Below are 20939 nucleotides of genomic sequence, written 5' to 3'. Positions count from 1 at the left end.
CGCCTCCCTTGACAATGCCAGGGGCCCGGCTGTCTGGTCGCTCGCTGTGTGTGTGCTGGTGTCCAGAGGAACAGGTCCTGCGCTCCTGGCATTGCTAGCAGTGGAACCGACTCTGCTTCCAGGCCTTCTGAGGCATTTAAGTTAGGGCTTCCTTTCTGCCCTCCGGGTTAGCGGGCCCACTGCTGCCGACTGCACAGGGGCTCTGCTGAGTTCCTGACAGGTTGGGGGGATTGGTTTCTCGCTCAAGGTGAAAGAGAACCCGCTGTTCCGTCCATTCTTGCCACCTGGAGAGGGGGACAGGCTCAGGCTCGCTCTAGGCTGGAGATTGGACCAGAGCGCTCTCTTTTTGGTGAGGTGCCTCTTCCCGCTAAGAAAGTCTAAGCGTGGATTTCCTGCACCTTATGTTTCAAAAGTGTATTTCTGTGTTGGGAAAGAAAAACTTTATTGGTCGTTTGCAAAAGTGGGTAACTTAGAGCAAGGTTTAAAGAAAGAAGTGCCTGATGTATCCTTCTATGCCTTTCTCACGGTCTCTGATTCTTTTCCTTCAATGTACTCAGCATCCTCACATTGGGGTCCAGGGATTAGGGGTGCCTTGGCCTCCACGAGTGCTGGGTGCTCTCAGGTACCTGTCATTCTCATCAGTAGAGTGAGGGGTCCTTGGTACTTAACCTGTCTTAACCTGTGACTTCATCACAGAATTCCAAGATCAGTATAAGTACTGTCCTGCCGACATTCCACGATAGTTTTGAAGACCCAGGTGAAGCACTTGACCTAAGTGTGCTTCACAAATTGTGAATTCATAGAAAATATTAGTTGTTAGCAGTATAGTAAATTGTAGTGGAGGTTATTTTGCTAACTGTAAAGTTAACCTCAGATTTTATACCCATCAAGAGGTGGACATCGCTTTTTTCTAGGTTTCTCTCTCTGCTATCAGCTATTTCTTCGGAGGCCTGGTTGGCGGGTGTGAACAGGGTTGTACCTCATGTGAGAAGGATTGCTGTCTAGAATTATTTTTAGTGGCACAGTCCCTCCCCGCTTTCAATATTTGTCAGCCTTATATTAGATTTAAAAACGTTTTTTTGAAATCGGGTTTTAAGTGTGTTCAAAGGGCACCACATTAAGAAAAATAAGAGTCTTGAAGAAAATACAGCATAATAGGAAAATATTTTCCTTAGCTTTCCTTAGCTTTCATTGGAATGTATACATATATTTAAAAACTTTCTATTGTGATAAAATACACATAACATAAAAGACACCGTTTTAACTATTTTAAGTGTATGATTCAGAAGCATTAAATATATTCACATTGCTGTGCAGCCAATCTCTGGAAGTTTCTCATCTTGCCAAACTGAAGCTCTATACCCATTAAACAACTCCCCAGCACCCCCTTCCCCAGTCCCTGGCAACCTTGATTCTAATTAGAGATGATTTTGAACTACTATTAGTAGTTGCAAAACAAACAAACAAAAACTGATTTTTTGCGGGGGGGGGTGTCTCCCATTGGGAGGAATACGTGAAAGCAAATGAAGCAGAAGTGTGAAAACTATGAGGCTTCATATGTATCTTTTTTTTATATATATAAATTTATTTATTTTTGGCTGCATTGGGTCTTTGTTGCTGCGCACGGGCTTTCTCTAGTTGCGGCGAGCGGGGTCTGCTCTTCGTTGCGGTGCGCGGGCTTCTCACTGCAGTGGCTTCTCTTGTTGCAGAGCACAGGCTCTAGGCGCGCCCGCTCCAGTAGTTGTGGCTTGCGGGCTCCAGAGCGCAGGCTCAGTAGTTGGGGCTCACGGGCCTAGTTGCTCCCTGGCATGTGGGATCTTCCTGGACCAGGGCTCGAACTCGTGTCCCCTGCATTGACAGGCGGATTCTTAACCACTGTGCCACCAGGGGAGCCCTTTTTTTTCTTTAAATAGATCTTTATTGGAGTATAATTGCTTCACAATACTATGTTAATTTCTGTTGCACAACAAAGTGAATCAGCCATATGCATACTCATGTCCCCGTATCCCCTCCCTCTTGAGCCTCCCTCCCACCCTCCCTATGCCACCCCTCTAGGTTGACACAAAGCACCGAGCTGATCTCCCTGTGCTATGCGGCTGCTTCCCACCAGCCAACTATTTTACATTCTGTAGTGTATATATGTCGATGCTACTCTCACTTCGCCCCAGCTTTGCCCTCCCACCCCATGTCCTCAAGTCCATTTTCTATGTCTACCTCTTTATTCCTGCCCTGCAACTAGGTTCATCAGTACCATTTTGTTTTTAGATTCCATATGTATGTGTTAGCATATGGTATTTGTCTTTCTCTTTCTGATTTTCTTCACTCTGTATGACAGACTCTAGGTCCATCCACCTCAGTACAAATAACTCAATTTCGTTTCTTCTTTTGGCTGAGTAATATTCCATTGTATACATGTGCCACATCTTCTTTATCCCCCAATATCACTGATGAACATAGATGTAAAAAATCCTGAACAAAATGCTAGCAAACAGAATCCAACAGCACATTAAAAGGATCATACACAATGATCAGGTGGGATTTATCCCAGTAATGCAAGGATTCTTCAATATACACAAATCAATCAATGTGATACACCACATTAACAAACTGAAGAATAAAAACCACATGATCATCTCAATAGATGCAGAAAAAGCTTTTGACAAAATTCAACACCAATTTATGATAAAAACTGTCCAGAAAATGGGCATAGGGGGAACCAACCTCAACATAATAAAGGCTCTATATGACAAACCCACAGCAAGCATCATACTCAATGGTTAAAAACTGAAAGCATTTCCACTAAGATCAGGAACAAGACAAGGTTGTCCACTCTCACCATTCTTATTCAACATAGTTTTGGAAGTTTTAGCCACAGCAATCAGAGAAGAAAAAGAAATAAAAGGAATCCAAATTGGAAAAGAAGTAAAACTGTCACTGTTTGCAGATGACATGATACTATACATAGAAAATCCTAAAGATGCCACCAGAAAACTACTAGAGCTAATCATATGCACCTTTTGAGGTCTTATTATTGCTATATTGATAAGGAAGTTTTTCTCTAGAAGGATGGATATTTTGTGATTTTCTAATTTTCTGTGTAAAACTATGATTGAGCATCACCTATGGAGAAAGTAACAACTAGGACATTTTCAAATGTTTCATGAACGTGTAGATTCTCTGACTAGAATTACTAGGCTGGTTAAAATAACGTAAAGTGGATGGAATTATGGCAGTCTTTTGAGCTTTGAGCCTCTCACGTGGGGCTCTTAGGCCCGTGACACAGAGGTGATTTGAGTAGTCTGTATAAATACACGTTTTGTGTGTGACATCTTGCATTTTTTCCCCCTAACAACAGCATGAATAGACTCAACACTCTGCCTCGAGGATTTGGATCGCTCCCAGCTCTGGAGGTCCTTGATTTGACTTATAACAACTTGAATGAAAATTCTCTTCCCGGAAACTTCTTCTACCTGAGTAAGAAACTTTTAATTCTATAAATCTCCTTAAAATGGTCCTTTGCGTTCTGAACGGGAAATTTATTTGCCAGGGCCCAAACTCCAAGAGAAATTATTGGACAGATACATTTTTTTTCCTTCAGATTCCTTTGACTATTCCCTCATAGCTCAGCAGTATGTATACTTGATATATCGTGATCTGCCACCATTGCACTCAAGTGGACTTGGTAATGTCATATTAACTTTCTGAGAGAGATTTTTACCTAAATGAGATCAAGTCTCACATTTAGCTAAGAGAACTTGACTTTCTTTTTAAAGAGCATGCAAAAGACATAATGTGTGTCTTCTTCCTGTATTGCTGTTAACTCTTTGTAGGCTTTTTGCCCAAAGATATTCCAATAAGTTATTTATAAAAATATCTATTAATAAACCACTAAGGGGCTTCCCTGGTGGCGCAGTGGTTGAGAGTCCGCCTGCCGATGCAGGGGACACGGGTTCGTGCCCCGATCCCGGAGGATCCCACATGCCACGGAGCGGCTGGGCCCGCGAGCCATGGCCGCGGAGCCTGTGTGTCCGGAGCCTGTGCTCCGCAACGGGAGAGGCCACAGCAGTGAGAGGCCCGCGTACAGCAAAAAAAAAAAAAAATAAAAAAAACCACTAAGAATTTTAAACATTTCTAGCCAGGATTCTTGTTTAAGCCTTTTAAAAAGTGTTTTTATTGATGTCGTCTATTTTGTCTATAGCATACCATCAGACATTAAGAAATTGTTAGTCACATATGAACACACTTTATCCTTTTATATGCAGACACATTTCTTGCTGCAGATGCTTGTGAAAAATAGGGAAAACTGGTTTTCCCGAGGACTCGTGAAATCTTTAGGAAAGAGTTGCTGTCTTTAAGTAAATGTTCTGCCTCTCCAAAGAGTGACAAGCTGGCCTCGAGAAATTCTGACTTTGCTGAGTTAGTCTTAAATGTTTCATTTTTTACCTTATGTATATCCTTTATCCCAGACTTTGTCAAGCACGTGAAACCAACTTTAACATGTTTTCTTGGGCCATGGAAGAAATTGTTTTTCTTATGTATATTAACATACAGTTCCGTCAAATTTTAAGACATTAGAATGTAATTGAATACCTGTAAACAAATTAAACATACATCTGATTGTACTTTTCCCTTTTGGTTAAGGATAAAAACGTGCCTTAGGATTTTTGCCGTCAGTAGTTTGGGGACTGGTATCCGTGTATAATATCGTGAACAAATTTCTGATTACCGATATGATGCCTGCGTTAGGGTTTTCTCTATTTATAAACTCCACTTCATTATTTTAACGCCTTCCCCTTCGTTTATTTTTGTGGTTAAGGCTGTAGAAACAAGTAATAATAATTAGTCTGATGATAGAAACAGTGAACGGTGGTTTTGGCCTCCATCACCGGACAGCCTTTTGGTTATCTATTTATTTTTTGACCTAGTTCTGTTTACACGAACGAGCCCTGTGGCCCCAAGCATTGATAAAAGTGACACAGTGGTTTTCTTGGGTTTCACTCTGGATGCAGATTGAGGCATACATGTGAATTGGAAGTACTCGAAGAAAAATAGTTATGTTTTCTGAAAGCATGTGGAAACCCTGTGCCAGAAACTGCTGGTGCCCACACCTTGTTAATTTCCTCAGTCCTCCTGGATATAGACGTTTCCCTGAACGCACCAGCTGCACAATAAGCCAGTAAATGTAAGTTTGACCTGCTTGTGATTATCCCGAGCCCTAGGTATGTCACAGGCCTTTCACCACGCCAGGGTTATTAATCAAAGCTGACTCCCTTGTATCGATCAGACCTCATGCGGTTGGGTTCCGTGCCACCCTGTTTATATATCGCCGTTTAACTTGCAGCCACCCTGCGTGCACTCTATCTAAGTGACAACGATTTTGAAATCCTGCCGGCTGATATTGGGAAACTCACCAAGTTGCAGATAGTAAGTAATTTATCTACATTCTTAGAAGATCAGTTCACTCCTGCAGCCCTTGTAGGGGTGGAATCAAGGCAATTTGAGCCAGAGTACGGTTTGTTTTGGAACAAAACCACTGCCCCCTGAGACCGTTTTCTTGCACGTCTGCAGACACTCGTAAATAAATTGAAAGGACTGAGCCTTCGAGGAAGAGAGGGCAGGGGCGAGGAGAGAGTTTCTGTCGAGCGCCTCTTTACATGAAAATTGTTGTGACCACCACTTGTTTCTCTTCTCTTTAGCTCAGCCTCAGGGATAATGACCTGATCTCGCTGCCCAAGGAAATCGGGGAGCTTACTCAGCTCAAGGAGCTCCACATTCAGGGGAACCGTCTGACTGTTCTGCCGCCAGAGCTAGGTAAGGTGGCTGATGAATGGTCCGAGTTCTGGCTTTCATTAATCGTAATGATCCCAGTGCAGCAGCTCTGAAAACCCCTCCCTCCTCTTCTCGGCAAGAACCCTCCACCGAGGCACCCAGTTCTGATCCTTTCTAGTAGCGTTTGTCATTGACCAGAGTTTAGCCGTTCTGTGTTTGTCCTGCCCCGATGCTCTGTTGAGCAGCTGTAGCTCCCAGTGTCTTGAAACTGCTGATGGAAGATGACCCAGCTCGGCTGCCCGCCTGGTGCCGTGCAAGGAGCCTGGGATGAGTAGTAATGGTCTTACCCGGGGCTCCTGCTTTACCAGTGGTGATGATGGCTTTTTAAAAAAATAAATCTAACCATCACTCTTATTTTTGGGGGGGATCTGTTAATTTTTTATTTTAATCCCTTGAAAACTTTTACCAAATAGCTAAAGTATTTACGACAGCTGCTTAAAAATACCATTTGCGGTCGTGAATTTGGTTCTTTCCCGACGCCATCTCTAGTGGGATTGGCTAAATACGTTCTAGCTGGGAGTTCCTCCGGCCTAAATCTTTGTACTCTGGTCATTTAGATGGCTCTGGGTGACCTTGTGACCTTCCTTGGAAATAATGTCCAAACCAGTTATTCTGTTACTGAGGTTATGCCACCCTTCTGGAAAGGTTTCATGAGTTCTCCTCTCTTTTCTCGTGGAGACTCTGGGTATCCTCCCATTTCTTCAATACATGGAACTGTATTGCTTCTCAAACTATGACTGTTTGCTTTTTTGCTCCAAAAGAAAACAATTTTATTTATTAACTTTTATTAAAGTAGAGTTGATTTACAATATTGTGTTAATTTCTGCTATACAGCAATGTGACTCAGTTGTACACATATAGATAGATAGATAAATAGATAGATATCTTCTTTTTCATATTCTTTTCCATTATGGTTTGTCACAGAATAGTGAATACAGTTCCCTGTGCTATATGGTAGGACCTTGTTGTTTATCCATCCTATAGATACTAGTTTGCAGCTACTAATCCCAAACTCCCATTCCTTCCCTGCCCTCCCCTTGGTAACCACAAGTCTATTCTCTATATCTGCAAAATAACACAATTTTTAAAAACACATTTGACCCAACATTCTTTGAGGAAGTACCTCAAATGAGTCTGGTGCTTTTAAAGAGGGCAGTTATTATAAACCAGGTTGTGAGCTCCGTGAGAGAGGGGGTTTATCTTTGTTCCCTGCTATGTCCCCAGCACCTCCCATGTGCCAGGAATGAGGTAACTTCTCAAGGGATAAGTACTGAATTAGTTCATGAAACAGGGACCTCAGATAGCAAGATGTTGGGAAGGCTACAAGTGGACTGAGTTTGGCTTCTGTCCAGAGCTGGGCTGTCCGGTGTGGAAGCTGTGAGTCACACGTCAAGTGTTCAGTAGCCACACGTGGCCTGTGGCTTCCTTACAGGAAAATGCAGATATAGAACATTTCCGTGGGGCAGAAAGCTCTGCTGAGCTGCATTAGTCTAAAAGGGAAAGCATTCACCCTGTTCCACGGAACAAACAGAGTTTCATCCCTGCATCCCCATCTTCTGTAGCTCCTTTGTTTCTGTAAAAGGTCTTGAATTTGTACTGATTTTAAGGGCTGTAGAGTAACTCGGCACTGTCTCTTCACTGAGTTATGGGCCATCCAGTCCTGCTTTAAGGAGCAGGCTACGGGATCAAGAGAAGAGGTTTACAATGGCAAAAAAACCTGCTTGCCAAAAGAGAGATTCTAGGCAGTGATTGGCCAACCATAGATGTTGGCACTCGTAATTCCTGGGGAGCTTTTGCAGAATATAGATACCTGCTCCCTCCCCAGTGTACTGAGTCAGATCTCCACACGAGAGACCAATTCTTGTGTAATTTGGTAAAATTCACTTAGCACTTCTGACGTGCGTCCTTGATCAGTGTGACGAGGAGAAATGAAAAAAAAATGTGCGTTTTGTTTTATTTCATTTTTCAAACAATGAGGCGGTGTAGGGCATTGGATTAATCAGTGATTTCTATCAGCTAATAATTTGGTAGAAAAATACCTAGTTGAACCTACACACACTTGTGTACCTTTATATTTTTAAATTTCCCATTGGTCTTCCTATTTAAACACTACATAGTCACATTTCTCTAACATTTCTGTTATGCTCTCCAATACCAAATATATACCAAATATATTTTTTATTCAGGACTATAATTGAGGAGAAAGTCTTTAAATGAGTTTATTTTTGCTAGCCTTACCTGGAAAAGCTTCATCTCAGCATCTGCCTGGTGGCACTTTTCCCAAACTGCAGGCAAACACTTAGCTGGAAATAAATGGTAAACCCCTATCTAAGATGAAGACAGGCGTTTTATTTTTGAACAGTGATCTTTTTTTAAAGTCAAGAATACTATAATAGATAGTACTATAATAATAGTTATTATAGGGATATGTATTAAGGCCTCGTGTGCCAAGGCACTGTGTTAAGTGCTTTTCCTGCATTGTCTCCAGTAATTGTCCTAAGAACAGTAAGTGGGCTTTTTAGAGGTGAGGAAACTAAGGCTTAGAAAGGGTTGGTGACATGTCCGTAGGGACACAGTGAGTCACGGAGGCAAGACTCGAATCCTGACAGCCTCTTTTGCAGGTCTGTGTTCCTAACCACTGTGGCGCACTCTTTCCCATCTGTGTGCCAGTGAGAGGATTCCTAGAAAGCAGATTCCAAGTGTGAACAGAGCACAACACCTGCTCACTTCCCCAGATGATGGCAGAAGGAGAGGAGATTCAGTATGGCAGGTTGTATGGCTGGCTGTGCAGGTGTGTGAGCAGCAGGGCTAGAATAACACTTGACACAGTGCAGAGGCGGCGACCTCTGCGGAAGGAATTGCTGTTCTGCTCTTCCGTTCCAAGCCAGTTGCATTGTTGCTGTGCTTCTTTCCCCCCGGTAACCACCCAACTGCAGTAGGAATGTCTTCGTTTGTCTGTGTACCTGGCACCCAAGGTGGTCGTCTGGAGCTGCCCTGGCTGGCGGCTGAGCAGTGCTAGGGACTGTGGACTTGAAGCTTCTTGTAATCTGTCCCTACAGCAGGGTCGCTTCTGGATGTGTTTTAAAGGGTGGATAACGATCTCTCCCCTGTATATTCACTTTTTATATATCTGAATAAACAAGGTAAATGCTTCTGAGACTTCTCTGGAATTTCCTCTGAAAGTAAATTTGGAGTTTATTAACTTGAAACCTTGTTGGTAAGGTTTGAAGCAAGCAAGGGAATCTGGATGAACTCTGACTTGTCAGGTCTAAGAACATGCAGGGACGCTGCAAAATAAAGTCAGGGACTGGGTTGGAGTTTTAATATGTAATTGTATTACTTTTTTTCATTGTACATCCTTGAATAAGTTACTTTAACTGTTAGGTCTGGTTCCTAAACAGTAAATCACTTGATTTTATGTTAATCGGTATACCTGTAGAAAATTAGCTACAAGGTGGGTTGTCGTTTACCCATCCATTTCCTCATTCGTTCAAATATAATTAAGTTCCTACTTTAGGCCAGGTTTTGTTTCCAAGGAAACAAACTTTTCCAGTAATGTAGAATTCACTTAGCCAGCAACTGTTTACTGAGTCCCTACTTCATGTTTTATTTCTGGGGGATATACAACAAGAGACAAAACACCCCTTATGACATTTTAGTGGGGGAGAGAGGATGGATGGATGGATGGATGGATAGATAGATAGATAAAAAGTATAAGAGATAATGTTAAGTGCCCTGGGGAAAAAATAAGAATGGAAGATAGTGTTTAAATGGGGGGGGGCGTTACTCTATTATTGGGAGTCGATAAAGAAAGCCCCGTCGTAAGTTGGTGTCATTTAGCCAGAGACCTAAGGCAGGGAGGGACCTTTCCGGTAGAGGGAAAGGCCGGTGCAGAAGTCCTGAGATGGGCTTGTGTGTTGGGGAACAGCACCAAGACTAGTGTGGCTGGAGCTAAGTGAGTGACGAGGAGAGTTGGAAGAGAGGGGCTTAGGCAGGAAGTGGGGACCTGGCGACCTGGGACTGTAAGGGCACTGTGAGGACCCTGGCTTTTACTCTGAGTGAGATGCTCTGGTAAAGGCCGAATAATGCCCTCCCCAGCTCCATCACTGGAATCTGAGAACAGGCTAGTTTGCATGGTAAAGGGACTTTGCCAATGCAAGGTCGCATCTTGAGGTGGGGAGATTATCCTGGGTTCCCCAGGTGAGCCCAGTGTAATGGTGAGGGGCCCTCAGAAGACGGAGGCGAGAGGGCTGGGGACAGCAGCAGGTGTGATGACGGAATCACGAGGCTGGAGTCGGGTGTGGAAGGGGCCGTGAGCCGAGGGCTGTGGGCAGCCTCCAGAAGCTGCAGGAGGCCAGGGCACGAATTTTCCCCTGAAGCCTCCAGAAGGAAGGCAGCCCTTCTGCTTTTATTCCAGGTGGTGGCAATGGTTGGGGTCCGGGTGTGTTTCAGAGGCAAAACTAGTGGGAACTGTGAGGATTTGGATGAGGAGGATAGAGTGCGGAGTGACTGAGGTTTGAGGGAATGAAAAGGATGTGGGGACGATGGTGGGAAGGGTGGCTTAGGGCATTGGAGGACGGGAGCTGGTCGTGAGCTGAGCTCTGGGCACATTCAGTTTGAGACGCTTTTTGGATATTGAATCAAGAAGGCAACTGGGGGGCTTCCCTGGTGGCGCAGTGGTTGAGAGTCCGCCTGCCGATGCAGGGGATACGGGTTCGTGCTCCGGTCCGGGAAGATCCCATATGCCGCGGAGCGGCTGGGCCCGTGAGCCATGGCCGCTGAGCCTGTGCGTCCGGAGCCTGTGCTCCGCCACGGGAGAGGCCACAGCAGTGAGAGGCCCGTGTACCGCAAAGAAAAAAAAAAATAGAAGGCAACTGGATGTTAGAATCTGCAGTTCAGAAGAGACGTCTGGAGGCACAGTTATGGGCGTCGTCAACATAAACATAATGCCATTCATTGGATGAGGTCCCTGGGACGTGACCGTAGAGGGCAGAAGATAGAGCTGTGAAGCACCCTGGTTCCTAAACCCCAAAGCCAGAGGGAAGGATCAGGGACCTCCAAGGGTCGGGCTGGCTCTTAGGCTGGTCTCTGTGGCAAAGTCAGGGACTGTGGCCTCCCACTGTTCATGCAGTGAGAACGCTTTGGCTTCGTAGGAGAAGTTTTTTCCTGACACGTGCAGCTAACTCTGCCAGTGAAGGGGTGAAACAGACAGGATTGACATCTTCTGCTGAGCCTGCCTGAATCCAGAAGTGCCTCTCGGACCAGCCCGTCTCTCTTTCTGTCAGTAAAGAACAGCAAGGTGACTAACTGAAGTGTCGGCCCCTTTCAGTGAGCGGAAGAAGTAATCAGCGCAGTGGAGACAAGGCCTGCGTTGGTGGGGGACGAGGCGGGACAGACAGCCTGACCAGTCCTCAGAGCAGCAGATAAAGCCCCAGGTAGACAGCCTAACGGTGATCTCAGAGCCGGCGGCTCCACGAGCAGTAGATTCTGTTCCGATTTTGTATTTTCTCACTCACACATGAGACTTCTGAGTCTTACGAGCTGAAGATGTGAAGTGTATGTTTTTACCAGGTCTCTCCTTGCTAAGTTTTCCAGGATTCCGTTACTTGCACTTGGTGGAGTCATTTCTGGTTTCTTGGCTTCTAGACAGTCCTGGGGCCTCTCCTCCTGCATTTGTCAGCCAGATAATTAATTGCCTTTGGAGAAGGAAGTCGTGTTGGTCAGCCAGGCATGCAACAAAGCAATGTTTCTAGATGTCAGAACCTTATCTGCAGCAATTTTCACAGCGTATGGAAGGGATGCATGCGTCGCTACACATACCTGGGCCTTGCTGGCTTAGTCTCCTACTCTCTGCACCACTAATCAATAGCAGTTTGTATTACAGAAATATGAGAAGCTTATGTATTGTTTCTAGCAGATTTGTGAGGAGTGGAAACAAATACTAATCCCACTCAGAGAGTAAGTGGTGTCATGAGTTGTGAGTTTCCTTCTAATTGTGTTCTCCAGGGTGAGCAGAATTAAGAAAGGGGGGGACACCCATCTCAGGTCCTACCCGTTACACCTGTTAATCCTTTTCTTAATGCTGTTGAGAAGCTAAAGAAAAATACTTCCTCTCCTGTGGCAGGAGAGAAGGAAATACAGTATATGCTTTTTTTGGTCAATTAAGTCGCTGATTATAAATGTCTTATGGCTTCATGTTATTGTCACCCTGTCAGTTGCCAGTTACCTTATCCAGACGGTTAAAACATGTTTTAATTTATAGAGTAGGTTACAGTTCATCTCCTTGTCACTAGGCTTCGGTTCAAATCTCACTCTCCCAGTTCCTTGCTCTGCGATTGTGGACAAGTTATTTTCCCCTCTGTACCTCCTGTAGAATGAGGGGAATAGTGGTCCCGTCTCATAGTATTGATGTGAGGATTAAAAGAATAACACACACTCACACACACACACAGTGGAGTTTTATACTATTAAACGTTGACTATTTAGAGGCTGAGTACTTGGTGAGAGGCAATGGCTGAGAAAGTCCAAAAGCCAGTCTCCAACACGCTGTGATTCGTTGGATAAAAGAAAGGCTGAGACTTAGCCTGCAGTGGGAAAGGTGAGAAAAAGCAAAGGGGTGTCACAGAAGGGACTTGCGAGGGAAGAGAAGTGGGGAGGAGAGGGTGAGGGCTCCACGTGGCCAACATGCGTGCAGACAGGAGGTCTGACAAGAAGGGTTTCACTGCTGTCCTTTCAGTCCCGTCGTCATCATTCTCCTGATACACGTTTGACTTCACAAATGATTTTCCAAGCTCTGCCCTTTTTGTGAGTTTTTTAATGGAGGCTGGGAGCAGGTCACCGGGTTCTTGTACTTAGAAAGCTCTGTGGTTAGCTTGTTGCTTGGTTGCTTCATTCACCCATTCATTCATTCACTTCTTGACTTTGGATGTCCTTTGTAAGACTGTGAACTTGTCCGAAGTAGTGAATACTTAGGAGGGCTGGCTCTAGCTCCCTTCTCCATCCCATGGTAAGATCTTAAACTGCCTCCCGGCAGGAGATAACTTGGTTTTCCAGTGGTTTAATTTCTCACTGTCTTATGTGACCTTTTGTGACACTGCTCTTTTCGTTGACGATTTTTTCCTTCTCCCAGAACTCTTGATAACCACCGTTCTAATTGTTTTCATTTTCTGACATTACTGATGTGTGCATACACTGTAATCCTTTTGTCACTTGTCTCCATATTAGTGATTTATGTTTGAAGCCCATTAAATAAATCCATCTTTCTAAATCTTTCTTGTTTTGTTATACATTAAACACATTAAAGATCTAGAACAAAGGGAGACTGTTGTGGACCTGGGCAAACTAGTTTAGCTAGCACGTGAAATCTTTTAACTCTTTTCTTGAGAAAAGATGTAATGGCAGTTACAAAACCATCTCCAGAATAATCAGATACCAAGAGCATGATAAATTAAACACATTTTTTTTAGTCCAGATTCTCTCTTCTGGATTAGCAGCCTTATATCGTTATCAGAATTGGTTTACTCTGCCTAAATCCTGTTACTTGTGAAAGGTAGAGAGAGGTCATGGTCTGTCTGATTAGGTTAAGTAAGAAGTAGTACTGAATTGGCCCTCTTTTCTACTTCTCTTCTTGGTTTGGTTGACATGTCCATCTTAAGACGTATGAATGAAATCAAGACATGGGACAGCATAGTTGAGAGGGTGGTGGGTGGCGTCCAGTGGCCTGGGTCACCGTCCTGTCTCCATGCATCCCAAGACAGATGACCCTGAGCAAGTCACTTACCCACATGTTAATCACTGGCCATAGTGATAGCAGCCGGCTTTTTTCCAACTGGGGTGCACTTCCTAGTTCACCCAGATCCTCACCTGAGCCTCTGAATATTCTGGATTAAACAGAAATGGAGAAATTATGTAACAGGGTTATACAGTATTTTGTATATTTTGTTTTCCTTTTAAAATTACAAAAATAAAACACAATGTCAGTATCCTGTGAGTCAGAACAGTTGTAGGCTTTATAAAATTTAGTTTGGAATGCTGCCTGCGGCGTGGTCTGGAGAGCAGTGCACAAGTTTCAAATTACATGATAAACATAATCCTATTTCAAACTCAATTTATGTAGAAAATATCAAGAATTTGAGACTTTTGGAAGCGCTAGCCCCCTCACTCACATTACTGTTTCTTTTGCTTTTCTTACTACATTGATTTCACTGGCCCCTGTAGACACCTGTGTTTGCAAAGCCCAGGTCACTTCTGGACCCAGACTTGTAACGTGGAAAATGCTGACCACACACAGCAGTCCGGCGAGAGGCACGCCGGGGGTACTTGGTGTAACTTGGTATAACTCACCTTATCATGGTTGTCAGTAAAGCTCTTGGCCTCTCTCTCTGTCCTTTGGAAGAGGTGACTGATCCTGGCTCTGAGTCACCCCCGCCAGAGCCTTCGGGAGAGGGTCCTCAAAGGCCCGGGTGTGACTGTGGAGTCTGGCGCAGGGCCGTGTGCAGCCGGGAGAAGGGGACGCAGGTCTGCTGAGAGGAGCCAGGCGGGTCACAGGTGCTGGAGCATCTATTTGCGTGTTTAACGTCCCTTAGGATTATGTATGTTATTATTTTGTTTTTAATATTGTGGCGTTTCTGTGTTGATCCACAGAAGCGAAAAGCATGTAAGAGGAGAAGGCTAAGATTTACCGAGCACGTAAACTGTTCCATTAGGCATTCTATACATAGTTGCTCAGGTAAATCTTGCAACAGCTGTGCGAGATTGGAGGCTTTCTCCCCATTTTACCGACAGACATGAAGCTCTGAGAGATGTAGAGTAACCTGCTGAGGTCACATGGCCAGTTAGATGAGGAGCCAGAACGTAGAACTGCCACAGTCTGGGGTAACTCATCCCGGTTCACTAGGGGTGGAACCATTTGCTGCTTTTGTTCCGTGCCCCCTTCTAGGACAAAGCAAAATACAGTCTATATAAAGAAATAGCACGTTTCTGAAAAAAAGCACTGTAGATTAGATAGTTACAAAGATACATACCTCAGAAGACAGAATTGTTAGTCTGTGAAGTGGTTGCCACGGCCTGTGATATGTTAGCTTAACAAGCACTTTCCTACAGAACTAGAAACTGTCTCGTGTACAAAATTGATTTTGTCAGTTGATCATGAACATTTTTGAAGTTACGTTTAAGCCAGATAGATTTACAGAAATACTTTGGTTTTTTTACACAAAATACCATGATTTATAAAATGGTGTCGTGGACTTCATCTCAGTTCTATATTGTAGACAAGGAGAGCTTTTTGGCCACTTTTTTTTTTTTTTTTTTTTTTTTTGCAGTACGCGGGCCTCTCACTGCTGTGGCCTCTCCCGTTGCGGAGCACAGGCTCCGGACGCACAGGCTCAGCGGCCATGGCTCACGGGCCCAGTCGCTCCACGGCATGTGGGATCTTCCCGGACCGGGGCACGCACCCGTGTCCCCTGCATTGCCAGGCGGACTCTCCACCACTGCGCCACCAGGGAAGCCCTGGCCACTTTTTAAAGATGGCGAAACCAAGGTGTATAGGGCGATTGTGACTTGCCCAGAGCTGCCTTATGGACATGGCTTGTTATTGACAGCATCAGATTTTCAGTTCGGCTCTTTTGACTTCAAAAATAAATACTCCTCCAACAGTATATCCATGAATGTATCAATACTGAGCCCATGAAGAGGCATCATTTATCATTAGATGACAGCAGTGATTCCAAACATATGCCTTAATTTTATTCTTTGGAAAATAAAGAAAATGTGATTCCCCGACTTTGAAGTCTTACCTTGAATTATATTACGTGCGCTCACATTTTATTTCTGTGTTAATATTCCTTTTGCCGTACTTCACACAAAATAACATATCCTGTTCTTTGATTCCCATGGCCTTAGTGGATCATAAAAAATGGCTCCCATGAGGTCTTCCTACATGTTATTTTTTAACAAGTTGTGTTTTATATATTCTGTTTCAGTGCATCTTTAGCCCTGGAAAATGCTTTAAGTCTGGATTTTAAAAATGCTAAATGAATTATATTCCTGCCTGGTGAGTTACTGCTTTAAAGGGGGTGGGACATTGCAACACATAAAACGTTTCCATTCTGTATTATAAATTCCTGGAAGCCCAACGTCAGGTTGGGTGTGATTGAACACGTGCATCAATCTTTGTTAACACCAGCTGGAAAAGCATGCCAGTGTTTCCAGTGGACCATCCTTTGATTTAATAGGACACTAAATGTATTCTTGCCCTGGGAGAAATGCCTGCAGTGCTGAGCTTCCAGATTTAATTTTTTTTTAAATTCCAGAGGCATATCTGTAAATACAGTTCCTATCACCTGAATACATATATAATATCTTACATTGATGTAGCATCGCCCTTAAAGCATCTCCTATAATATTAGCCCACCTAAAAAAATAAGTCATGTTCTACTGAGCCAGACCCAAGTGGTATTACATGTGGGAGTGGGAGTTTCTCTTGGGGATGGGATGGAGGGTGGGAAGGGGTCAGGTGGGGCATGAGGGTCTTCATGGTGTCAACACCAGCAATTTAGTGACAGACCCCAAATTGTGCCCTGTCACAACACATCATGGGTTTGCCTGTCTTTTTCTTTTAATTTTTATTGGAGTCTAGTTGATTTACAATGTTGTGTTAGTTTCTGCTGTAAAGTGAGTCAGTTATACATACACATCGGTCCACTCTTTAGATTCTCTTCTCATATAGGTCTTTACAGAGTGCTATCCAGTAGGTCCTTATTAGTTATCTATTTTAAATATAATAGTGTGTCTATGTCAATCCCAATCTCCCAATTTATACCCCTCCCTGCCCACTTTCCCCCCTGGTAACCATAAGTTTGTTTTCTACATTTGTGACTCTATTTCTGTTTTGTAAATAAGTTCATTTGTACCATTTTTTAAGATTCTACATATATGATATTTGTCTGTCTCTGACTTCACACATATGACAATTTCTGGGTCCATCCATGTCACTGAAAATGGCATTATTTTGTTTTTTTTATGACAGTAATATTCCATTATATATAGGTACCCCATCTTCTTTATCCAGTCATTTGTTGATGGACATTTAGGTTGCTTTCATGTCTTGGCTATTGTAAATAGTGCTCTGGTGAACATTGGGGTGCATGTATCATTTCGAATTATGGTTTTCTCTGGATATGTGCCCATGAGTGGGATTGCAGGATCATATGGTAGCTCTATTTTTAGTTTTTTAAGGAGCCTCCCTACTGTTTTCCATAGTTGGCTGTACCAATTTACATTCCCGTCAACAGTGTAGGAGGAGTTCCCTTTTCTCCACACCCTCTCCAGCACTTATTCTTTATAGATTTTTTGATGATGGCCATTCTGACCGGTGTGACAGTTAGCCTTTCTTATCTATGTTTATTTAGACCTTTCTAGAATTGTTCATGTTTTCAACCAATACCTTCATAAGTTGACTACCTACTGCAGGAGAGCATCTAATGCTGCTCTAATGCCGTTTGTGCTTTGTAAAGTTTTGGGCTGTAGCCTACCTTCTCATATTGGTAAACAAGCCCATGCGCATTCTTAGCATACTTTAGGGTTTCACGGGCCGCAGTGCTCTCTCCCTGTTGCTTTCATATTTGCTGTTTTAAGGAGGTGGCTCTCCTTGGACAGCACCTATACCATATCATGCCAGGTTCTGACCTCCAGTCTCCTAGATAGTCATTCCTGTAATCTCTTGGGTTTGGAGAGCAGTGGTAAACGAAGTAGACATAATCCCTGCCCTCATAAAGGGAATCTTTGAAAAAAAACAAGTCAACAAAGAGTTGAAAGTGACAAAATACAAATTACAGCTAATACCCAAATCTGCTAGAATGTCAGCTCCAGTGTTATCTGTGAGCTTCCATCCTGGAGAGAGGACACCATCCTCTTCTCTCACCTGAGTTGCTCTAAGAGCCTCCTCCCTGATTTCCTGCTTCCTACCTGGCTTTTTCCAATCCATTCTTCATGCAGTGGTCAAGGCCATTTTATAAAATCACAAATTGGATTACATCATTTCTGTGGCTAGAATTCTTAATGTACTCTGTGGAGCTATAAGACCCCAGATGATCTGGCCTCTTTTTTTTTTTTTTTAAGGAAACTGTTACTACAGCCCTTCTATTTATTCATTTGTTTGTTCACTTATTTATTTATTTATTTATTTTTGGCTGCATTGGGTCTTCGTTGCTGTCCGCAGGCTTTCTCTAGCTGCGTCAAGCAGGAGCTCCCCTTCGTTGTGGTAGGTGGGCTTCTCATTGCGGTGGCTTCTCTTGTTGTGGAGCATGGGCTCTAGGCGTGTGGGCTTCAGTAGTTGTGGCCCGTGGGCTCAGTAGTTGTGGCTCACGGGCCCTAGAGCTCAGGCTCAGTAGTTGTGGTGCTCGGGCTTAGTTCCTCTGCAGCATGTGGGATCTTCCTGGACCAGGGCTTGAACCTGTGTCCCCTGCATTGGCAGGCGATCCTTAACCACTGCGCCACCAGGGAAGTCCCTGGCCTCCTGTTTTTTATGCTACTCTTCCCCCTCTTTCACTCACAGGCTACTCTAAATGGCTTTCATCCAGTCCCTTTGTTTTTTGGTTTTTTTTTGGGGTGTGCCACGCAGCGTGTGGGATGTGGGATCTTAGTTCCCCGACCAAGGATTGAACCTGGGCCCTCGGCACTGAGAGCACAGAGTCCTAGCTGCTGGACCACTAGGGACTTCCTCATCCAGTTCTTTATGATCTTTGCTCTCTGCTTGCGATTTTCATCTCCTGAGTATTTGCAGAGCTGGTGCCTTCAGGTACCAATGCACATGCTTTTTTTCTCAGTGAGCCCTTCCTGACCATTCTCTATCCCAAGAGTTTCCTTCCTGTTATTTTCTACTATGGCGTGTTTTTTTTTCTCATGCATAGTTCTTTTATTAAACAAATATTTATTCACCACTTATGTGTTGTAAGTCTCTTAGGGGAGGTATCAGCGTGTTTGATGGTAGAGAGAAGAGAAGAAAAATCTGTGCCTTCATGGAGATACAGATCCATGGTCAGCACAAATTAAATTTTGTGTATGTTAGAAATTTTTTTCCATATAAAAAATTGGTCCAGGGGCCTCCCTGGTGGCGCAAGTGGTTGAGAGTCCGCCTGCCGATGCAGGGGATACGGGTTCGTGCCCCGGTCTGGGAGGATCCCATATGCCGCGGAGCGGCTGGGCCCGTGAGCCATGGCCGCTGGGCCTGCGCGTCCGGAGCCTGCGCGTCCGGAGCCTGTGCTCCGCAACGGGGGAGGCCACAACAGTGAGAGGCCCGCATACCGCAAAAAAAAAAAAAAAAAAAAAAATTGGTCCAGGGAATTCTCTGGCGGCCCAGTGGTTAGGACTCTGTGCTTTCATTGCTGAGGGCATGGGTTCAATCCCTGGTTGGGGAACTAAGATACTGCAAGCCTCACAGCACAGCTAAAAAATAAATAAATAAATAAACAAATAAAAAATTTTAAAAATTGGTCCAACACCATTTCTTTTTCCTATTGAATTGCTTTGGTGCTTAGTCACAAACCAATTTACTGTACAAGTGTGGGTAAATTTCTGGGCTCTATATGATGTTCCAGTTATCGTGCTTTTGTAACAGTACCACATTGTCTTGATGCACATAGCTTCATTAGACGTTTTGAAATCATATAGTGTAAATCCCCTTTTTCAAAATTGTTTTGGCTATTCTAGATCTTTTCTATATGCATATACATTTTAGAATCAGCCTGCTAGGATTTTTATTGAAATTTGACTGAATTGATAGATCCGTTTGGAGAGCATTTGCATCTTATCAGTAGACTCTTCTGCTCTGTGAATGTGGTATATTTCTCCATGTTTAGGTTTTTAAACTTTCTCTCAGCAGTATAGTTTTTACTTGCCCATATTTTGTTAAATTTATAGTTAAGTATTTTATGTTTTTGATGCCATTGCAAGTGGAATTTTTACAATTTCATTTTTAATTAGTATTTAGAAATGCAGCAGTTTTTTGTAAAACGACCTTGGTTTGTATGGTTTTCCTTATTTACTTATACAGTCTTGTAGGGTTTTTTTGTTGTTGTTGCTGTTGTTTATTGGTTTGGCTTTTGTGTGTGTGTGTGTGCAGGGGAGTGTCTTCCGCAAGATGTTTTATATGCACAGTCGTGTTGTCTGCAAATAAAAATTATATTTCTTTTTTTCCAATTATTTTATTTTTCTTTTTACACTTGCTAGGCCCTTTAATACAGGGTGAGAAGCAGTGAGTAGGAATATCCTTGCCTTATCTTGATTTTAGGAGTAAAGTATTGTTGTTCATCATTAAATGGTTACTAACTATGTCTTTAGAAAATATTGTGTATCTGGTTGAGTTTCCTTCTATTCCTAGTTTCCTGTTAGTTTTTATGAATGGTTATTAGGTTTTCCCAGATGCTGTTTCTGCATGTATGGAGGTGGTCACGTGATTTTTCTCCTCTGGTCGCCCGACTCCACTGTGGACCCCAGTGATCCTTGCATTCTGGTATTCACACCCTTGTGTGGTCTCCTCCTGTTGTTCTCTGTGTCCAAGCAAGAACAAAAGAGAAATGATGTCACTTCTGAGGTTAGGTTATAAAAGGCACTTCAGCTTCCATCTTGGGTGTGCCCTCTTGTTCTCTCTTTCATTCTGCCTTGGATCACTTGCTCTTGAGGAAAGCTAGATGCAGTATTATGAACAGCCCTGTGAGGTGAACAGGAAAGTGGATCATCCAGCCCCAGTCAGGCTATTAGAAGACTGCAGCCCCAAACTGGCAGCTGGACTGGGTCCTGAAAGACCCAATTCAGAACTGTCTAGATAGGCCACTGTCATATTCCCACCCTCAGAAATTGTGTGACACAGCAGTAGGTAACTAATAAATCACATTTATTTGCTAATGTGAATTACATTGATTGTTCACATGTTAAACCAATCTTGCATTTTTATATTGAAGCCCACTTAATCATACTGCATTACCTGTCCTTTATTTGGTAAAAGCTTTATTGAGATATAATTCATATACCATACGAGTCACTCATTTGAAGTATACAATTCAGTCTTTTTAGTATATTCAAAGAATTGGGGCTTCCCTGGTGGCGCAGTGGTT

At 43.5% G+C, this 20939-nt stretch overlaps 1 protein-coding gene across 3 annotated transcripts in view; it reads left to right on the top strand.

Moving 5' to 3' along the window:
• Positions 1-20939, top strand: part of RSU1 (Ras suppressor protein 1) — a 191067-nt gene that overhangs the window by 46917 nt on the left and 123211 nt on the right. For all 3 annotated transcript variants that reach the window (XM_060097789.1, XM_060097788.1, XM_060097787.1), the window contains 3 exons: positions 3356-3474; positions 5342-5424; positions 5697-5811. In XM_060097789.1, the coding sequence (XP_059953772.1) occupies positions 3356-3474; positions 5342-5424; positions 5697-5811 (317 nt within the window). The remainder of the gene's footprint in view (positions 1-3355; positions 3475-5341; positions 5425-5696; positions 5812-20939) is intronic.

Source organism: Mesoplodon densirostris, chromosome 4 (assembly GCF_025265405.1).
Source record: "Mesoplodon densirostris isolate mMesDen1 chromosome 4, mMesDen1 primary haplotype, whole genome shotgun sequence".
Taxonomy (NCBI): domain Eukaryota; kingdom Metazoa; phylum Chordata; class Mammalia; order Artiodactyla; family Ziphiidae; genus Mesoplodon; species Mesoplodon densirostris.
Note: the sequence above shows the minus strand (reverse complement) of the source record. Positions and strands in the feature narration are given on the sequence as shown.